The following is an 18,098-nucleotide window of genomic DNA, read 5'->3' on the forward strand; positions in this document are numbered from 1 at the left end:
TCATGCTCTTATTTTAGGCTTTGTTCTGTAATAAAAAAATAAGTGACTCATGCTTAGAGGTGGTGACATAAACATCTTAATTCCTCCTCACTTTGCACGCCTCTTCTTTGGTTAGTAGTCGAAAGCCTACTCTGAGTTTTTAGATGTTTCCAGCTGAAAGCAGCTGTCAGCTGCAGTCAGCTACTTAAACACATCTGATCTTTTGTAAATGCTAAACATGAGTGAGATCTGCTTCAGCGTGTAGGAAGTGATAATGTGCTGCAGAGATAATCAAAAGAAAGGGACAAATATGGGCTCTTAAGGACTGAATGGTTTAAAGCAATATGTCTGGCATACCTCTGGTCATGACAGGCAAGAAATGTTTAAGTTGTACTTGAGTAGATTAAAAATCGTGTTAAAATCAGCAAAATTCCTCAAACAAATACAAGTCGCACTCCAATGATCTATTAGTCGGATGCAGACCTGTCCTTAGCTTGCCATGCCAGACTCTCTTCCGCGTTTAATGAAGAAAATAAAAGTGGGTTTCTTCTTTCTTACCGTCTGCAAATCTTGACTTCCAAGACCTGATATCATCTACATAAACTGAGTCTTTGGCCTCATGGAGAATCTAACAACATAAGGTGCAAAGATTGCATCTTGGGAAAAGACCAAATGATAACCATTAATATTTGTCAGCCTCCTGATCAATGGTTCACTCCCCGTCTCGCTCCTCTCCTCCCTCAGTCTATTATTTTGTGTGTTTTTGCCCCATTTAGAGAGGAAGATGGTGGCCAGGCTGCCGACAGCCATGACAGATGGTAGTCTGTGGTTGTGTGTGCGCACGAGTGTGTGTTGGGTTTTCCATGCCGCGGAGTCTCAGCCAGAGAAAGATCAATATATATAGTGCCATTGTATTACCTCTGTGTTTAATGGGACCTGGAGGTTTGGGGTGTGAAGTGTTTAAAAAGCCTTAGGAGGGACTTCTCATTTATATGCATCAGTGGCACCAGAGCAGTGTGTATGAGGTATCTGGCGAATGATTATTAGCTGCTTGAGCTAGATTTCTGAGCGTAGCTTTAATGTAAGGAAGGAGCTCAGATTGTGAAAAAGGGCCGGTCAGGCCAACTTGATCGCTGAGCAGGATTAAAAATGTCCGTCAACACCAGGAGGCCATTTTTGCTAGGTTGCAGTTCTGTCGACTCATCTGCTTCTTCTTTGAGATTTCATCTTTCTACCAGTTTACATACCAGCTACCAGAGGACAAAGCATGAAAAGGGCAAAGCCTATCGAGATTTTAATGCAAAGTTATGTACATAACTTTACATTAATATCTTTTACTCACCTCTGACTTTATGTAAAGTCCAGAGGTGGGCAGAGTACCCTAAAACTGTACTCACGTAAGAGTAGCAGTACTTCTGGATATTTTTACTGAAGTAAAAGTAAAAAGTAGTCGTCCAAGAAACTACTCAAGAAAGAGTAAAAAAGTATTTGGTATAAAGGCTTCTGAAGTACTGAGTAACTGATCAAACCAGATGCTTAATCATTTAATATTTAAAAATTACATCCCCACCAAAATGCAAAATTAGGTGGACATTTTGGTATGTTAAAGACCAAAATTAAAATAATTCATAGAACGTGATTACAAAACAGCAACATTATAGTGAAACCAAACTGTTTCCCATCAGTTTATGTCAATATAAAACTTATGAAACTTTAACAAAAGTTGCAGACGTGTCTCTGGTGAATATTTAGTCTAATCAAGATTGTTTTTCATTCAGCGACTTTACTCACAGTGGGTAGAGTATCCAGAAATTTTACTCAAGTAAAAGTAACGATACTTCATAATGAAATTACTGAAGTAAAAGTAAAAAGTACAGCACAGTTAAATACTTCCAAAGTTAATTTTTTTTCCAATGGTTACATGTATAAATTACTACCAAACTCTGGCAAAGACACTGAATAAGTGAGACAAACATAAATTATCATGACTATGTAGTAATCATTGAACCATCTGACCGGCCGTTCGTCTGTCCATCCAGTCATCCACACATCCATCCGTTGATCAACCATCCATGTATATTTTTGCATCCTGTTCAGTGCTTCAGGGCTTGGCGTGTGTAACATCAGTGATGTTCACTAAAATAAAGCAAGTTTATATTAATACAGCCCTCTTATACTTTTAAAGTCCCATGAGCATACAACAGACACAACAACAGAGCCTCAGTGTGGCGTATCACAGCAACAAGGCAATGACCTCACACATGGCTGCTTGGTTAGCAGAGCAGCAGCTAAAGATGGCATATGAAATCCTCCTGTGGGAAGTGGCCTGTAGCCCCGCGGCTAAGAGGTTCAGCATGTGGGCTGCAGAAATGTTTGCTCACAGCTACATGATCAGGTTAGCACCAAGTGTTAGAGAAAGCCTCCTTCCTTGTCCAAGTCCAAGAAGAATAAAAGGAAACACCTTGGTTTTGATTTGTGATTGATTAAAACCAGTCAGCTCTAAGATTATTTATCCAACTTTATTTTTTGCCAGTGTTGTTTTATATGTGCTGAGGTTCGGTGTGTGGTTCTAGTGGGATTTTTTAAAATATGTTTTTAATCTTGAATTCACAAGAAATGTAGGATAAGGCAATGTCCTTAACTTTTAAAAATATCTAATTTTTCCATAATTTTGGAAGTCATTTGGTAAGCTAACACAAACAAAATGATAAATCAATAGTAATTATAGTTTACCTAGAAACTAGCCACTTAAAAAATGGGATTTAAGATGTGCAATTTTTGAGGCCTTAGTTAACTAAACTAGTGCCGCCCTCAAAGACTCGCTGTATTGAAGGCTACACACTTCCTATGCACTCTGGTGGATAATCTAAGTGCTGCAGGTGGCAAGTACTAGCCACGGGATAAACTATCTTTATTTAGATGAGCATTTCTATCGAAAACATCCAATAATCTAACCTCTCTTGCATTATGTTTTAAAGGGTTAATTCAAAGTCGCATATATTTGCAACAAGAAAATCCACTTAACTATCTTTACTTTTCTTACGACAGGGATTTCGGCCCAATAGCAAAATGTCATTCAGACAATAAAAAATGTTACTGGTGGACATAAGGAGGAAGAAGTGATTGAAGACAGACTGTTCCTCGACAGTGAACCCAGCACAACAACAACAGCTATCCATGTCCCTACTCCTTCGAGGGTTCAGCAGCCGCTGCAGGATACTCTGAACATAATGGCTTTACTGGGTCTGGTTTGCTTTGTGTTTACACCAGGGGAGCAGACACACTGCTCTGGAATTGACGAGATGGCTGTTTGTGCAGTTTGAGTACATGTATGAAATTTTTAAAGAGTATTATCCGCCACACAAAGCAATCTGCGATCACTGTGGCCCTGAAACTACCAAATGACATGCGCCCGGTGGTAATAGTGGGTCAGAATCAGAGGCACTTCTCAACGTTTCACAATGTTCTCGTCAGAATTGACATTCCGAGAAGTGAAGTGGTATGATTCGACATGATGAAGGCAATCAGAGCCACCTCTGGAGAAGATGAGTTTTCAGTCTGTAATGGTAGATGGAAAGTGACTTGACTGTTCTGACACCTGCATGTGTGCATGTATGGGAAACTGACCGTAGAGGCTCTCAAACTTGAGAAAACAAGGTCCGTCTCAGTTATATTGCACGATCAAGCTATAGTAAAGTACAAAAGTTCATAAACAAGTCAGTCTTGTAATTAATCAAAAAGCAATCGGTCTCTTAATCTCTTAAAAACCAGAACTCATGTAGACATCAATGACACTCAGGGTTTAACACAATTCATATTTGAACATACAACCAATAATGGATCTGAATCTTTTAACGTATTAGACATTTTTATTAAAAGGGTATTAAACGAATATTGACAGGCGTTCAATAAGAGTTTGTCTTGAACTCAACTGTCGAGGTCATTAAAACGTTCATATTTTGGAAACAGCAGGATGTAAACTATAAGGAATGACACACTATCTTGGCTGGACTTAAGAACATTTTGAAGTGACCTGGTTAACAGCCGTCAGTTCAGGTAAAAAGGTCAAACCTGATGTTTCTATGGTCCCTACAGAGCGGAATATTGTACTGAATGTTTCGCCAACAGATATTTGGAGTTTAGAGCTGCCACTGTGGCTAATATTGAACAAAGCAGTAGCTCAATACATGTGACAAATTGCTCTGGAGATAGAATCTCCAAACAATGCCCATGAATTGAATTAACCCATCCAAGAACTGACTGGTATATCGAGCGCTCATTAGCAGGGGTAGGAGACGGTGTATTTATATTTAGAATTGCTCAGCAATACACTTCCCCCTGCTGTCAACAGGCATTCTTCTCCAACTGAGCTCATGGCAGAGCACAAAATAATCCCCACTGAGGTTTATCTTTTTTACTTATAGTTGTGTGTGACACCCAATGCCTGGGTGAAGCAGAGATGGAAAGGAAAGGTGCCAGCTCTCTGGAAAATGTGGTTTTGATTTAGAGTGGGTTAAGGTTATGTAATTATATTTTACTAGAAGTCTATAGTCATTTGATAAATATATCAGAATATGCAATAAAGTGAAATTGAGTTTTTCTTCTCCAGAGGATGTTGAGGAATCAGATCTGAGATCTACAGATCTGAGAACAGCCCTCAGGAGGGAAGTAGCACTTGGTCAAATCTCTTGACACCAAACCATCACTGTAGGGTACCTGTGAAATCAGTGACCTCTTGGTTAGCAATTTCTGTCCACGTCAATGCATTCAGTCTCCATAGTAACCAACAGTTGCACTGACCAAAGGATTTAAGTATTCTTAAATGTTTTCATTATGGTGTTTGTTCTCGACTTTTATGAACACAACTGTGCGAGGGCTGGAGCTACACAGCAGACCACGCCCGGTTGTTGTCTGGACCAGCACAGGTTAGCTGGAACCCGTCAAAACCAGTCAACAACCAAACCACAGCAGCACATCCTGTGTGTGTGCTCCATGCTGTAGCTGTAATCAATCCCTTTATTGTGTATCTTCAGGTACATCGCAATCCGTACATCCCTACTTGGTTTGGTTTTCATAAAACCAATTTTTTTCCTTTGAAAATGATTAGTCCCTCTACTGAATTTTAGTTACCCAGAATTTAGAAGCTTTTATGCTTTTAATAATTGGTTGGTTGCATATAAATTAACACTTTTTAATGAAGTGTATTTAGATCTTTCTGTGGATGGTGAAGTTATTGCCAATTTTGAAAATTTGACATTTTTTTAACCCATAGGTTAAATTAGGCCCATTAATTTAACATGAAACACATTTTAAATACATTTAGATATTCATTAACTTAGGTTTTATTTATGAGCCCAGTAATTTAAACAAAAAAAAAAGAAGCCATAATCTTCACTGTCATTTCTAGGAAACTTTCCTCAGAAGACCAGGTATTGTTTCTTTTTGCTTTCCGTCGTTCCGTTTATCATTCTGATCATTCTCTCTGCTGCTGCTGTCTCAGATACAGATAAGCTGATTTAGCAACCTGCATTATCAACAGCTAAGTGATTCTGATTTAGATGGTGGCTAATTGATTGCTGAAACTCTGCAATTGCCTGGAATTGATTGCCTGTGTCATTGTGCGTCCAGCAGCCTCAGAGGGTGTTGATAGAGATTAGTCATGAACATGGCTGGCATTGCTGCCCTTCTCATGTTGGCACTTGGCTTTAGAGTGTGTGGTGCAGTGTTCTCTCCTTTCTCGCCAACACACACACACACACACACACTCACTCACACACACACAGAGCTGTTCTCACACCTCTCCCTGCTGTCTTTGAGACGCTGCGTTAAGATGGCATTCGTTTTTTCCCACATAATGACGGCCAGTCTAGTGAAACAGGATTTCAAATAGACTTTTCCTCCCACTCACAAAAACAAATCATCCAACAATTAAGATATGAAAATACTGCAGGAAATGCTAAGTCACTGTGAAAGAGTGTTTCTGGACTCAGTCTTTTTTAGGTGGTTTCTTGCTGGAAATAAGTCAAAATCACAATCAAAACCACAATCCTGCTCTGTTTCTGTAGGAATATGTTTTTATCTAGCACAACAGATTTGCAATAATCCTTGTGATTTGATTAGAAAAATAGCAGATCTTTCCCGAAGATTCAAATCAGTGCATCTCTGTGGATTCTTTCATTAAAAGCATGCAGTGTACCCTTGTTTCCAGCAGAGAGCGCTCCAACAAGGTACCACAACTGGTAACATTTGCTGTCAGTGAAAAGAGGCTACATGGGGAATAGCTTTCCCTGTAGACTTACAATAATTCCTCTTTGTTCAGAGCCTGTTTATGCAAATTGTAGATCTCAGTAAAGGTTTTAATTTAAATCATAAGTCTTTAGAAATATGTTTACCAGTTTTTCGATAGGGACTGAATTTCTTGCCAATTTTTCTTTGTGAAAAAGCTCAAGCTCAGTCAGATTGGATGGGAAGTTTGTGTTTATGCATTTAAGCCATTGTGTGTTTTCTATAATAAGGTGCTTTAATTATTATTAATTTCTCAGTGAATTTTAAAAGTGAAAGAACAAGAATATTGTACTGTGGTTGCCTGATAAACACCCTAATGGCACTAAAAGCAACTGAGACTCTGCTGTTGAACATTTGATCAGCCCTTAACACGTCAAGTATCAGTTGATGAATCAGTTACATGGTCTGTTACTTTGCTGCAATAAGTTTATATTTTGTTCTGTTTTTACCCTTCTCTTTGCGCAGTACGTTAGAAACAACCTTCGACACCACAGTGACAACCGAGGTGAACGGGCGGAGTCTCCCCGCCCTCGCTGCTCGCTCCTCCCCCATGGCCTGGCGTCTTGGTCAGTCTCAAACCCCACGTCTCCAGGCAGGCGAAGCCCCCTCCATGCCCAGCGGATATCCTGCGCCCAGGTCCAGCACAGCGGGCGCCGCCCCGAACACGGGCCGATACAGCGGCCACTCGGACCCCTCCAGGTGTGTTACTCATTTACGGAAAAATCATGAATTTGTAACATTCTTTTTTTTTTTTTTTTTTTCTTCTTCTTCTGCAATGACTTGTAAACTTTATTAGAAATTGCTTTGGGTTAATTTGAAATGTAACGGACACAGAGATGAAAAAGAAAGGGAATAGAAAGAGGCCACAGATATTTGGGAGCAGGGGGAGGCGGGTCTGTGTCACTGCGGCAGAATCTCTACGTAGTTAAGTAGTTTTAACACTGCTCTCAAGGTCTTTTTGACAAGTGACATGATTCATTTTCATTCAGCCCTTTTCATATTGCCTTTGTCCAAAAAGCACTCAGAAATTCATGTTTAGCTGGCTATTTAAACGACAACCCAAGGCCTCACTTTTCTTTCTCTCTGCATCAATACAAATAGGCTGCTGTCATCCACCAAGGCTGTCTTTGGTTCTTCAAGCCTCCAACGGGAATTTTCAGATGATGCATTTCTGCAGACGTTGCTGGCTCTCGATAAGCTGACAGATTACCTCAATAAGAAAAGAGACAAGTTTTGTTATAGTGCCTCTCCAGCTAGTGGCCTTCATCGATTACTATGTAAAAAAGTCAAGAGAAGTGTAAAACTATTCCTATTCCACATGAGCACACACTCCACAGATAAAAGATGCTCCAAACACTTAAACAATGATCATTACTACATAATAAAAAGCTGTGGTCAGAAGCTTACGTCTAACACGTCAGGGACATGATGTCATATTTTGACGGATTAATTTGAACAACATTTTTCAAGGGTGGAATAATCACGAAGCAAACTAATTAAGGCTGGAGCCACTCAAGATGATTATCCATTGAAAAATGGTTTTGATCACTTTGATCAAAACCATTTGATCAAATTAAACTTTTGACCCCAAGTCGTCGTCTTTATGATGAAGAGAGATTCTTTGGCAGGTGCTAACCCAAAAGTCAGCAAAACCTCACCCTGCATGGAACTGGAAATCACTGGAATACCATGCAACTATCTTGTAAAGCAGGTCTTGCATCACATTTGACTAAAAGACGAAGCCCACCATTAAAGAAGCACCTTACAAGCTTTGATGCCTTCCGGCTCCACAAATAAAATGCATTTCCACACATGGACAATCCAACCACCTTCTGAAGAAAGACTGACTGACCTCAATCTTTAAAAGTATGCTTGAAGAAGTCAGGTTGAGGCTTTCCACTTCAAAAACTTAACACATTTGGGTTTTCCAACAGAACAATGAACCCAAACACACATCAAAACTGATGGTGAATGGATAAAGCACATCGTTAAATATCTTGATAAAACACAATGTAGAACAGCTCGAGCCATTGTTTTGGTTTTAATATTTCAATTACTAAAGAACTGTCCATTTGCAGATACCTAACCGACAGTGGGCTCCACCTCTACGGACGGACGGCAGGCCGATCCTCGGATGTGGCTTCTCCTCGCGAGATTGCCCAGAGAGGGAGCAAAGAGATGCAGGGCGACATTGACAGGTGAGGACAGAATCGATCAGTGTTGCTGTGGCTGCTGGTGTCTGTGTCGAGATGATGCACAAGAGAATAACCCAAGCACAGGAGGAGGCAAAAAAAAAAAAAAAAAGAAGTTCTTTCATGGCAATGTGCATTAAGATTGTGTTCCTCACATGTTTCTTCATTAGCTTCTCTGGTTGCTTTTCATTATCAGCTTCAATCAGCAGAACAAGTTTAAGCGCAAACACCCCAGAGTGCACTGTGATGTACTGTTAATGATGCTGATGCATAAAAAAAATATAAAAATATAAAATGTAGCAAAAGTGAGCTGATCAAACTAATATGAGAGTCTTTGAGCCTTTGATGTTTGGAGAGAGATCTGTGAGCGTTTTTGTCACATCGAGCGACTCTACTTACTGTACTGTTAAATTATTAATGTTGTTCAGACTGGAGTGTAAAACATCACATTTTGCTTTATTGTATTCAGTGAATGAGTCGCCTACTTACTGTTATCCTTCTCTTGCCTATGTGCTTTATGTCTCTTACTTTTAAGTGTATGCTGTCTGTTTTCTGCACAGTATTTTGGAAAAATTGAGGGTTCAGAAAGCATGAGCTTACTGAAGACAGAGGTTTGCAATGGTATAAGGACATGGGAAACAAGAGGAAACTTAAGCTGCTGTCATTCTGGTTCCTGTGCTGCCGTGTATGTTATGGTATCACAAAATGTTTTACATAGCTCTAAACATGAAGAAATTAAGGTGTGAAAACATCAGCTTTGTTTCTACTTTTTTGATTACAGTATCTTGTTTTAATTTACATGAGGACCAAGTGGTGTTTTAAACTCAGATATGCCAATAAACCTTCATCAGCGCAGACAAAGTTCTGTTCTGCATAGTTGAGCATGAGATTGGAAAACTGTATTGTTGGGTCGTTGCTGCAACATTTGAACAAGAATTTCTTTAGTGGTGGCACATGATTGTGATATAGCAGGCTCTGGAGTTTTATTTTGACATTTTAAGGACTTGCTTAGTTTACGCTATTACCAACTCTCTAGACAGACTTGTGATTTTATATCACAGGTGTCAAATTGTGACTTATGGGCTATTTGGTACCCTTGGAGTGAGTTTATGCGGCCTGTTACTATGATTTTACAACAGTACAAATTTAGAGTTGATGCAGAAGCATTTTTATTTTACTGTTGAGTAAGTCCTTTTTAAAGCCGAAAATGTGAATTACATGCACATTGTTTGGTTCTAATTTAACTCCATTGTACATACCATTATAAACATCGAGGGACTTTTACACAAAATGAGAATTTATTAAATGTAGCTAAATATTTCCAAACTGAAACAGAAAACACCTTTTTATGTGTCAGATCTTGAATTTTCAAAAAAAAAAAAAAATCTGCCAACATTTTTTTTTGTTCATTTTATTGTTGAGCAGAAACCAAATATGTCACACAGTGTTTGGTTTTTTTTTGTGTATGTGTGCTTCTAAGTGACAAAAATATTCGTTGTGGCCCGCGGGTATTTTCAACTTTACAACTTTGGCCCCAGTTGCACAAACAATTATATTACAACGTGATAAAACAGTATGTAATTTAGGGTGTTGCGAGGTTTTGCACTACATAGTATTATTAGCGTCTGTTTTTGTTTCATCCTGGAACAAAGTGATCTACATTTGGAGTTTGTTTTTGCTATAAATCAGCCGACTGGCGTTCTGGCTTTATGTGGCCTGAGTCGGGGAATCAGCAGGCCATAAACTCTCCCGCTGAACCGCGTCTCTTAACTAAAGACATGGCTGCTGTGCAGGAAAAGTTGGTGTTCTACAGTCATGGCCAAAAGTTTTGAGAATGATTCAAATGTTAATTTTTACAAAGTCTACTGCTTCAGTTTTTATAATGGCAATTTGCATATACTCCAGAATGTTATAAAGAGTGATCAGCTTAACAGCAACTAATTGCAAAATCAATATTTGCCTAGAAAATGAACTTTATCCCCCAAAACACATTTCAACTTCATTGCAGCCTTAAAAGGACCAGCTAACATCGTTTCAGTGATTGCTCCATTAACACAGGTGTGGGTGTTGATGAGGACAGGGCTGGAGATCAATCTGTCATGATTAAGTAAGAATGACACCACTGGACACTTTAAAAAGAGGCTGGCGCTTGGCATCATTGTTTCTCTTCTGTGAACCATGGTTATCTCTAAAGAAACACGTGCAGTTATCATTGCACTGCACAAAAATGGCCTAACAGGGAAGAAAGAGTATCGCAGCTAGAAAGATTGCACCTCAGTCAACAATCTATCGCATCATGAAGAACTTCAAGGAGAGAGGTTCCATTGTTGCCAAAAAGGCTGCAGGGCGCCCAAGAAAGACCAGCAAGCGCCAAGTCCGTCTCTTAAGTGTTTCAGCTGCGGGATCGGGCTACCAGCAGTGCAGAGCTTGCTCAGGAATGGCAGCAGGCAGGTGTGAGTGCATCTGCACGCACTGTGAGGCGGAGACTCTTGGAGCAAGACCTGGTCTCAAGGAGGGGCAGGAAAAAGAAGCCACTTCTCTCCAGGAAAAACATCAGGGACAGACTGATATTCTGCAAAAGGTACAGGGAGTGGACTGCTGAGGACTGGGGTAAAGTCATTTTCTCTGATGAATCCCCTTTCCGATTGTTTGGGACATCTGGAAAACAGTTTGTTTGGAGAAGACGAGGTGAGAGCTACCACCAGTCTTGTCTCATGCCAACTGTAAAGCATCCTGAAACCATTCATGTGTGGGGTTTCTTCTCAGCCAAGGGAGTCGGCTCTTTCACAGTCTTGCCTAAAAACACAGCCATGAATAAAGAATGGTACCAGAATGTCCTCCGAGAGCAACTTCTCCCAACCGTCCAAGAGCAGTTTGGTGATGAACAAAGCCTTTTCCAGCATGATGGAGCACCTTGCCATAAAGCAAAGGTGATGACTAACTGGCTCAGGGAACAAAACATAGAGATTTCGGGTTCATGGCCTGGAAACTCCCCAGATTTTAATCCCATTGAAAACTTGTGGTCAATCATCAAGAGACGGGTGGACAAACAAAAACCTAGGAATTCTGACAAAATGCAAGCATTGATTGTGCAAGAATGGACTGCTATCAGTCAGGATTTGGTCCAGAAGTTGATTGAGAGCATGCCAGGGAGAATTGCAGAGGTCCTGAAGAAGAGGGGTCAACACTGCAAATATTGACTTGCTGCATTAACTCATTCTAACTGTCAATAAAAGCTTTTGTTACTCATAATATGATTGCAATTGTATTTCTGTATGTGATGAAAACATCTGACATACACACATGAAAACCAGATGGCAGCAGATCATGTGAAAATAAAATATTTGTGTCATTCTCAAAACTTTTGGCCATGACTGTATTTCCACTCTAATTTTTCTTCCATCATGCCACAAAACAAAGAGCAACAGTTTCAGTTTGGGCTTCATAAGTTAAACCCTAGTTAAACCCAGGGTGTAAAAGCATTGTTAGAGGATTCTAAACGTAGTTTCCCTACAAAATTGAAATGCAAGGCAGACATGACAAAGTGCAATTTGGTTATTGGAGCCGCAAAACCTCCTGCCTCCAGCTTGTTGAGCAGGTGCGATGCTGATTTAAACCTGTCAAAAGAGATTGTGCGGACTGACATTGAGAGGTTGGAAGAAGTCGACCGATGCGGTGACATTCTCCAGCTCTTACTTGTACTGAGATTTCAACAACAGTCAGAACAGCATGAGGTGGAAAAGACAAAAAAAACAACAAAAAAAAGACGTGTGTCAAGATTTTGCCGTCTTTTCTTCTTTCTGTTTTCAATTAGAGCAGCTCTGTTTGAACACTTCAGCAAACCTGACGACATGTTGCAGGATTTCGTAGACAATGGATGTCAAGCTGTATTATTCAGTGAACACGATGTGGAAGCGGAGTGATGATGTAATTAAAGCCGACTAGTGATTGATGCCTGCGTCTTCATGTTTGCCAAACCATTATAATCCTGTTGCTGCGGCTTGCAGTTGTACATGTATCATTTGCTTTTTTGCAAGGTTGTACATTAGAATTTGTTATTTTTTGGTATTGATTACATGTGTGACCTTGGTTATAAAACCAGATGCTGTACATAGGCTATAGATTTAAACTCAAAGTTATGCAACCACTACATGTGTGTCATGGAAGAAAAATTAACTAGTTAAATAATTATTGAAGAGAAATAACACAGAACTAAAAAAATGATAAAAGCCAATGTAAACTCAAAGGGTATAGAAGAATTGAATGCAGTTAGAAAAAGGGCTAGATGATATGGCTGAATAAAATATCACGATATAAGCGATTCATATCAGTCGATATCGATAATTATTGATTAGTTTTTGTTTTAGTTGTCTGAAATACTGCCAAAATTGTGTTTTTTTTAATCATTATTATTTTAAGCAGTTATGAGGCACAACCTGAAACTGCTGCTGTGCATGTTGGTCAACAGGTTGCTGCTAGGTAACCAAAGAGTGAGTTAGCTGGCCGTAAGAAGTTGAGTTGCTAAAGCCTTTCCTCTGCCTACATCCCCCAGAATGCTGTGCGGTTCTGGATCGGAAATCAGTGAAATTATTGAATTTTCTATCAGACGTATCATCTATTGGTATTGATCATGTCTATCTAAATATATATTTTGTTATTGATCTATTGCCCTGTCCTAGTTAGAGATTTATTCTCATTTGAAGTTTGTCCAACTGTTGTTGCTGTAATACTTCAGTTCATGTATTACAAAGAAATTGTCAGTTACAATAAATACAAGCATAGGAAATAAATGCTTTAATACTTGATGAGCATATAGGTTTAGCTAGTTATCTTTATTTGCTTAGGTCTGTTGTCATAGCAATGGTGCTAACTCTAAACACTGAATTAGCATTTTGTCGCATTAGCCTGAACTAGCTGTCTTGCCACCAAGACAACATTTATTTTAATGTGAAAGCTGTGGTGTCATTCTATAACAATATATTGTAGCATATATTTGTGTACGTGGGCATGTGGAATCTGAAATGTGCGTATTGACAGTTTTACAGCATATGGGAGGTTACGAATAAACAGTAACGTCTGCCTAACTGTTCAGAGTGTTCAGGGAGAAAAGAATAAAAACCTTAGTTTCCTATGATTGTCTGGTTTTGTGATTAGATCTCTGTATTTATTTAGCTGTGATACTAACATTGACATTTCTTAGTATTTTTAATAATTGAACAGCTCTCTCTCTCTTTCACTTTCTGTGTGCACTCTGTCCTGGTACAGTTTGTGTTCACTCAGCCAAGGATTTTTGGTAAAAACTAAATATATTTTTCTCTCCACAATGATCAGTTGAGTCATTTTTCCTTGGAGGCAGTTATGTATGACTCATCAAAACACTCTGAAACTGAATACTTGTCAGTCTTGAAGTGATCTTCCTGTCTGTCTTTAACCTCAGGATATGATGAGAATAAAAATGAATCTGGTGAACTTTCTCCATATCTGAATATTTTGCTAAAGTTTTTCACTTTCCTTTGGTTAAAAGAAAAAAACAAAGAACAAAAAAAAAACAGCTTTTCTGTCTTAGCACACCGTGCCTCAGGGAAAACAATATTGATGTCTGCCTTCCCGTTGGTTTCCTAGAGGCAACACTCTCCCCACAGGATCAGAGTTTGAACTATGAAACCTTGTTTTCTTTTGCTTCTTCCTTTCCATTTTCCCCCAGAAAACTATATAAACGGAGATAAAAATACCCGACGCTTCTCCCAGCGCCGCTGTGACGAGTGATTGTCAGCGGCTGAGCTGTCACTTCTTGCTGACATACACCGGAGCTCAGGGGGGAAATTTATATCCGAAGCAATTGCTCACCAGATTTCACACCTCAGCCTGGCTTTACCTCCGCAGGACAAGATCTGCCTTCCACGACTATATTTCGTCTTTTATCCCGAAGCCTGCTTTTCCCCAAAGCCCCTGGCCAGAAGGGAAATGAGTACTGGATAAGTCGCGGGTTCAGACAATCTGTTTACTGCCTTACCTTTGGAGAATTTCCAGCACCGGAAATGTGCATGCTGCCAATCAGAAAAGTACAAGAGAAGCGTTTAGCTTCATTCTTCAGAAGGAAATCCAGACTGACAGCCATGTATTCTTCACTGTTAACTGCTTTGAATGACTTAGAATGAAATACAGTATGTTAGTCAGTCTGAATTATTTCTTGCACATCTCTCCACTTTCTGTTATGTTTAATAGGAAGTTGCTTATTTTATGCAGTAAATACATCATCAATGCAGGTTTAAGGCACAAACCAAGTTAGTAGTTCTTACAGCAGAACTGTAGACGTAAGCAGGATAGAATATGCGGTTTGGGACAAATTGCTTTCCCACCAATCAGAACTATGAAACAGCCAATAACTACTTATTAAAATTTAATCCAGTCGTTATTCTGAGCGATCAATTTTAAAGGGCCGCAGAAAGACGGCCCTTATTGGATCGCCCCCGGTGTAACAACAGCACCGAGCCTGTTGTCCTCCCTTTCCAATTCTCCAGGCTCAGTCGCAACCGCAGACAGAGTTTTCAGGAAGCAGAAAGCGCGAGCTGATTGGTGTACACAAACTGAGCTCCCAGGAGGCTCGTTACGCTTCCGTGCTCTTCGCAGGCTGAGTGCTGCCGGCTTTATTCCAAACCGACAAAATCCCAGCAGAAACGTATCTAAATGACTCGTCATGTCACCAAGAAAAAGGCCCAAATCAACACATTCAGTCACAGTTTAACAGCTCTGGGAGTGTGCTGCCGGGAGCAGACTGGGGAGGCGGGGATTGAACCAATGACTTTCTGATTAAACAGAGAGACGTGCAACAAGTCTGAGTCTGATTATTATTATTATTTTTTTTTATCATCAATGCCAGGTGAGCTGGTGTAGGGTTGTAAATGTTTTTAGATTTCCTTTTCCACCACAATGTTTTATTGAATGCTACGTAGAGCTGGGTGTCATTCAGAAACTCAATTCAATTTAGATATTTTTCAAAGTCTACCTTACTGTAGACTTGTGTGTACTAGACGTACAAGGAATCAAAATGACTCCCATGCTCACCATCCCATGCTGAAACTCAAAACTTGAAGACATCAAATTACATCGAGTAACCAATAGTAACAAAATGTTTTTTCCATAATCCATAAAAAAATGCAACAATAATATTTTAAAAATCCCATTAACCAGATACCTTATACAATTTTGAAAACACAATTTGATTTGCTATTGACACAATTCAATATTGATTTAAATACTTTGATATTGATTTAGTAATAAGTACTATACAAATAATTCATTGGGATGCCTATTAATTTTTGCTATTGGTTTTACATTATTCCTGCAAATTACAAACAACTATGGTGGTGTACATTACTTAAGAGTTTATATATTCACATAATACAATAATACTTGAATTCAATAAGAAATACAATGCTTGCTAGTACTGTTTTAACATTTAATTTAAGTGCCTAAATGTAAATAGTTTTCCTTGTGGAAACAGATAATATTTATAAATCATAATTTTTAAGCATATTTGAATAATATTGTCATTCTGACCCACACTCCCCACCAGTAGGTGGTGGCAACACATCCAAAACACCTGTTTACAAACCACCAATAAATTCAAGAAGAAGAAGACAACTTCACATCAAAGCGTTTTATATGTGACACAATAAAAACAAACATTGGCCAGTAGACCTAATCGATTCGCAGGGTTTTCCGAACAAATATCAAATTGGAAAAATGTACCGTTATGCATTGATCAATCAATATTTTTATTCCACTTCTTGGGGTTTGTGAGGAATTTCTAACTCCATTTGTATGTTTCAGTGAAATTTTTTAACCACAAATTTGGAAATCTTGAGTACAGATACAAAGCACCGTGGTTGATCTGACAGAGAATCTCATTGTCGGCTCTGAAAAGAGCACATCTGGAGATGGCCGGGTTCCTCACATGGTTAGTAAGTTTGAAAACAATGGAGAGCCCAGCTTTTCCCCTAAAAGCCGTTTTCATCTCTAAAAATATCCCTTTGCCATGCAACATAGATGAGCACGTGCCTGTGGCTGTGCTGTCAAGCACAGATGCCTATGGAGAATGTTTTGACACCAGCAGGCTCCCATTTCTCTGCAGAGACATGAATAAGTAACGGGGCTTTGCTTTTAGTGTCCCAGTGTCATGAGTGTGCACTGCCATCTCTCCGCCTCTGTTGACTGGTCTGTGGCAGCTGGCTCTGCATTTCTTCGTTTTTTTTTGTTTTTGATTTGAAGCTGTTGGGGGGATTGGAGGCAACCATGTTGAAATGCCTGCTACAGTTTTATTATCCATTCCCAACAAGAGAGAGCTTGTCTTCGTCCACATTTGAGTGTGTGTCTGCAGATGTGTTCACATGTTGCCAAGCAGCAGGATCCAGGCTGTCAGTCCGCGGCAGTCGTGGCAAAGCTGCTCTGCTTGTCAAGTGCTGCTGTAAGCAGTGAGGAGATTTGGAGGGAAAGAGGTTCTCACTATCTCTGACAAAGCCAGTCATTATCTAAGTTTGTGGTGTGTCATTTATCTCTGCCACTGGCGCTGCTCAGGAAGCAAATATCCTACAGCATTGCACCTGAAAGTGTGACACTTCAACATTTCTGCTCTCTATGCTTTCTGAAGTTTTCTCTTTCAGTCTTCACATTCCTCAGACTTTTGTCTTTTTCTGGGTCTTGAACTTTATCAAATCTACTCAGGCATACAGACTAAACTTTACAAACTTTTGCTAGTTTGAGGTTGAATCCCTGATTCAAACATCTAGGTATATTCAGCTATTATGCATGCAGTTGTTGTGTGAGTTGTACCAACTCTACAGCCTGCTTTCACATGTTGTCTTGCATGTCTGTGTAAAATGGGGTCACTCTTGAAAACGAGAACGCATGTCTCAGAAGAGTAACCTATATACATAGAAATCAAACAAGAATATCTACAATATTCACAAAAACTTAGGGAGTTCACCCTACAATGAAAGTGGGCTGAGGAGATCGTGCAAAAGTGATTTCCTCCTCATGCTACATGAGGTGGACATCCTACAACAAAAACATCCCAGGGTCTCAGTGTTCTTGACCATCTATCTCACCTTGACAATGACATCTCATGCTGTACACAAGTCGAGTTATTGTCTGTTGAGACGTGGCATCCCACTTTTATTGACCGGCAGTCCTCAGGTCACTGAGGTTCTGGAGTCCAGAGTTACGAGTCTCTACATGGTGACTCACTTGGTCCCAGAGGTTTTCTGTGGGACTGAGATCTGGAGAAAGTTCAGGCCACTCCATTCAAGGTTCCCCAGTCTCCACCTGTTGCTCCCTAATGATCCGACATTGATGAGTTGGAGCACTTTCGTCCATGAGGAGGAAATTAGGCCTGTGTTGCTCATTCTGGGGCACAATGACTGGATTAATGGTGTTATTCAGGTGGTATTGCCTTTCCGATGTCAGTGGATTGACCAGACATAGCTGTAACACCAAAGACTCGTCTGGTGACAGCATGTAGCGCTCTCCTTGAAGTCTCCAACATTTCTTCTAAGCATGAATCAGCTTCAATCAGAGAACAACTCTGAAGCCCACTGATTCCTTGTCTAGCATAGTCATGTCATCTAGCATTCATCATCTGGT

General features: G+C 39.8%; 1 protein-coding gene across 21 annotated transcripts in view; it reads left to right on the forward strand.

The window, feature by feature from the left end:
- nav3 (neuron navigator 3) overlaps positions 1-18,098 on the forward strand; it is a 381,588-nt gene that overhangs the window by 313,753 nt on the left and 49,737 nt on the right. For all 21 annotated transcript variants that reach the window (XM_008401340.3, XM_081603798.1, XM_017302697.2 and 18 more), the window contains 2 exons: positions 6,730-6,963; positions 8,343-8,462. In XM_008401340.3, coding sequence (XP_008399562.1) covers positions 6,730-6,963; positions 8,343-8,462 — 354 coding nt within the window. The remainder of the gene's footprint in view (positions 1-6,729; positions 6,964-8,342; positions 8,463-18,098) is intronic.

This window comes from Poecilia reticulata, chromosome 23 (assembly GCF_904066995.2).
Source record: "Poecilia reticulata chromosome 23, P_reticulata-male-v2, whole genome shotgun sequence".
NCBI classification, from domain to species: domain Eukaryota; kingdom Metazoa; phylum Chordata; class Actinopteri; order Cyprinodontiformes; family Poeciliidae; genus Poecilia; species Poecilia reticulata.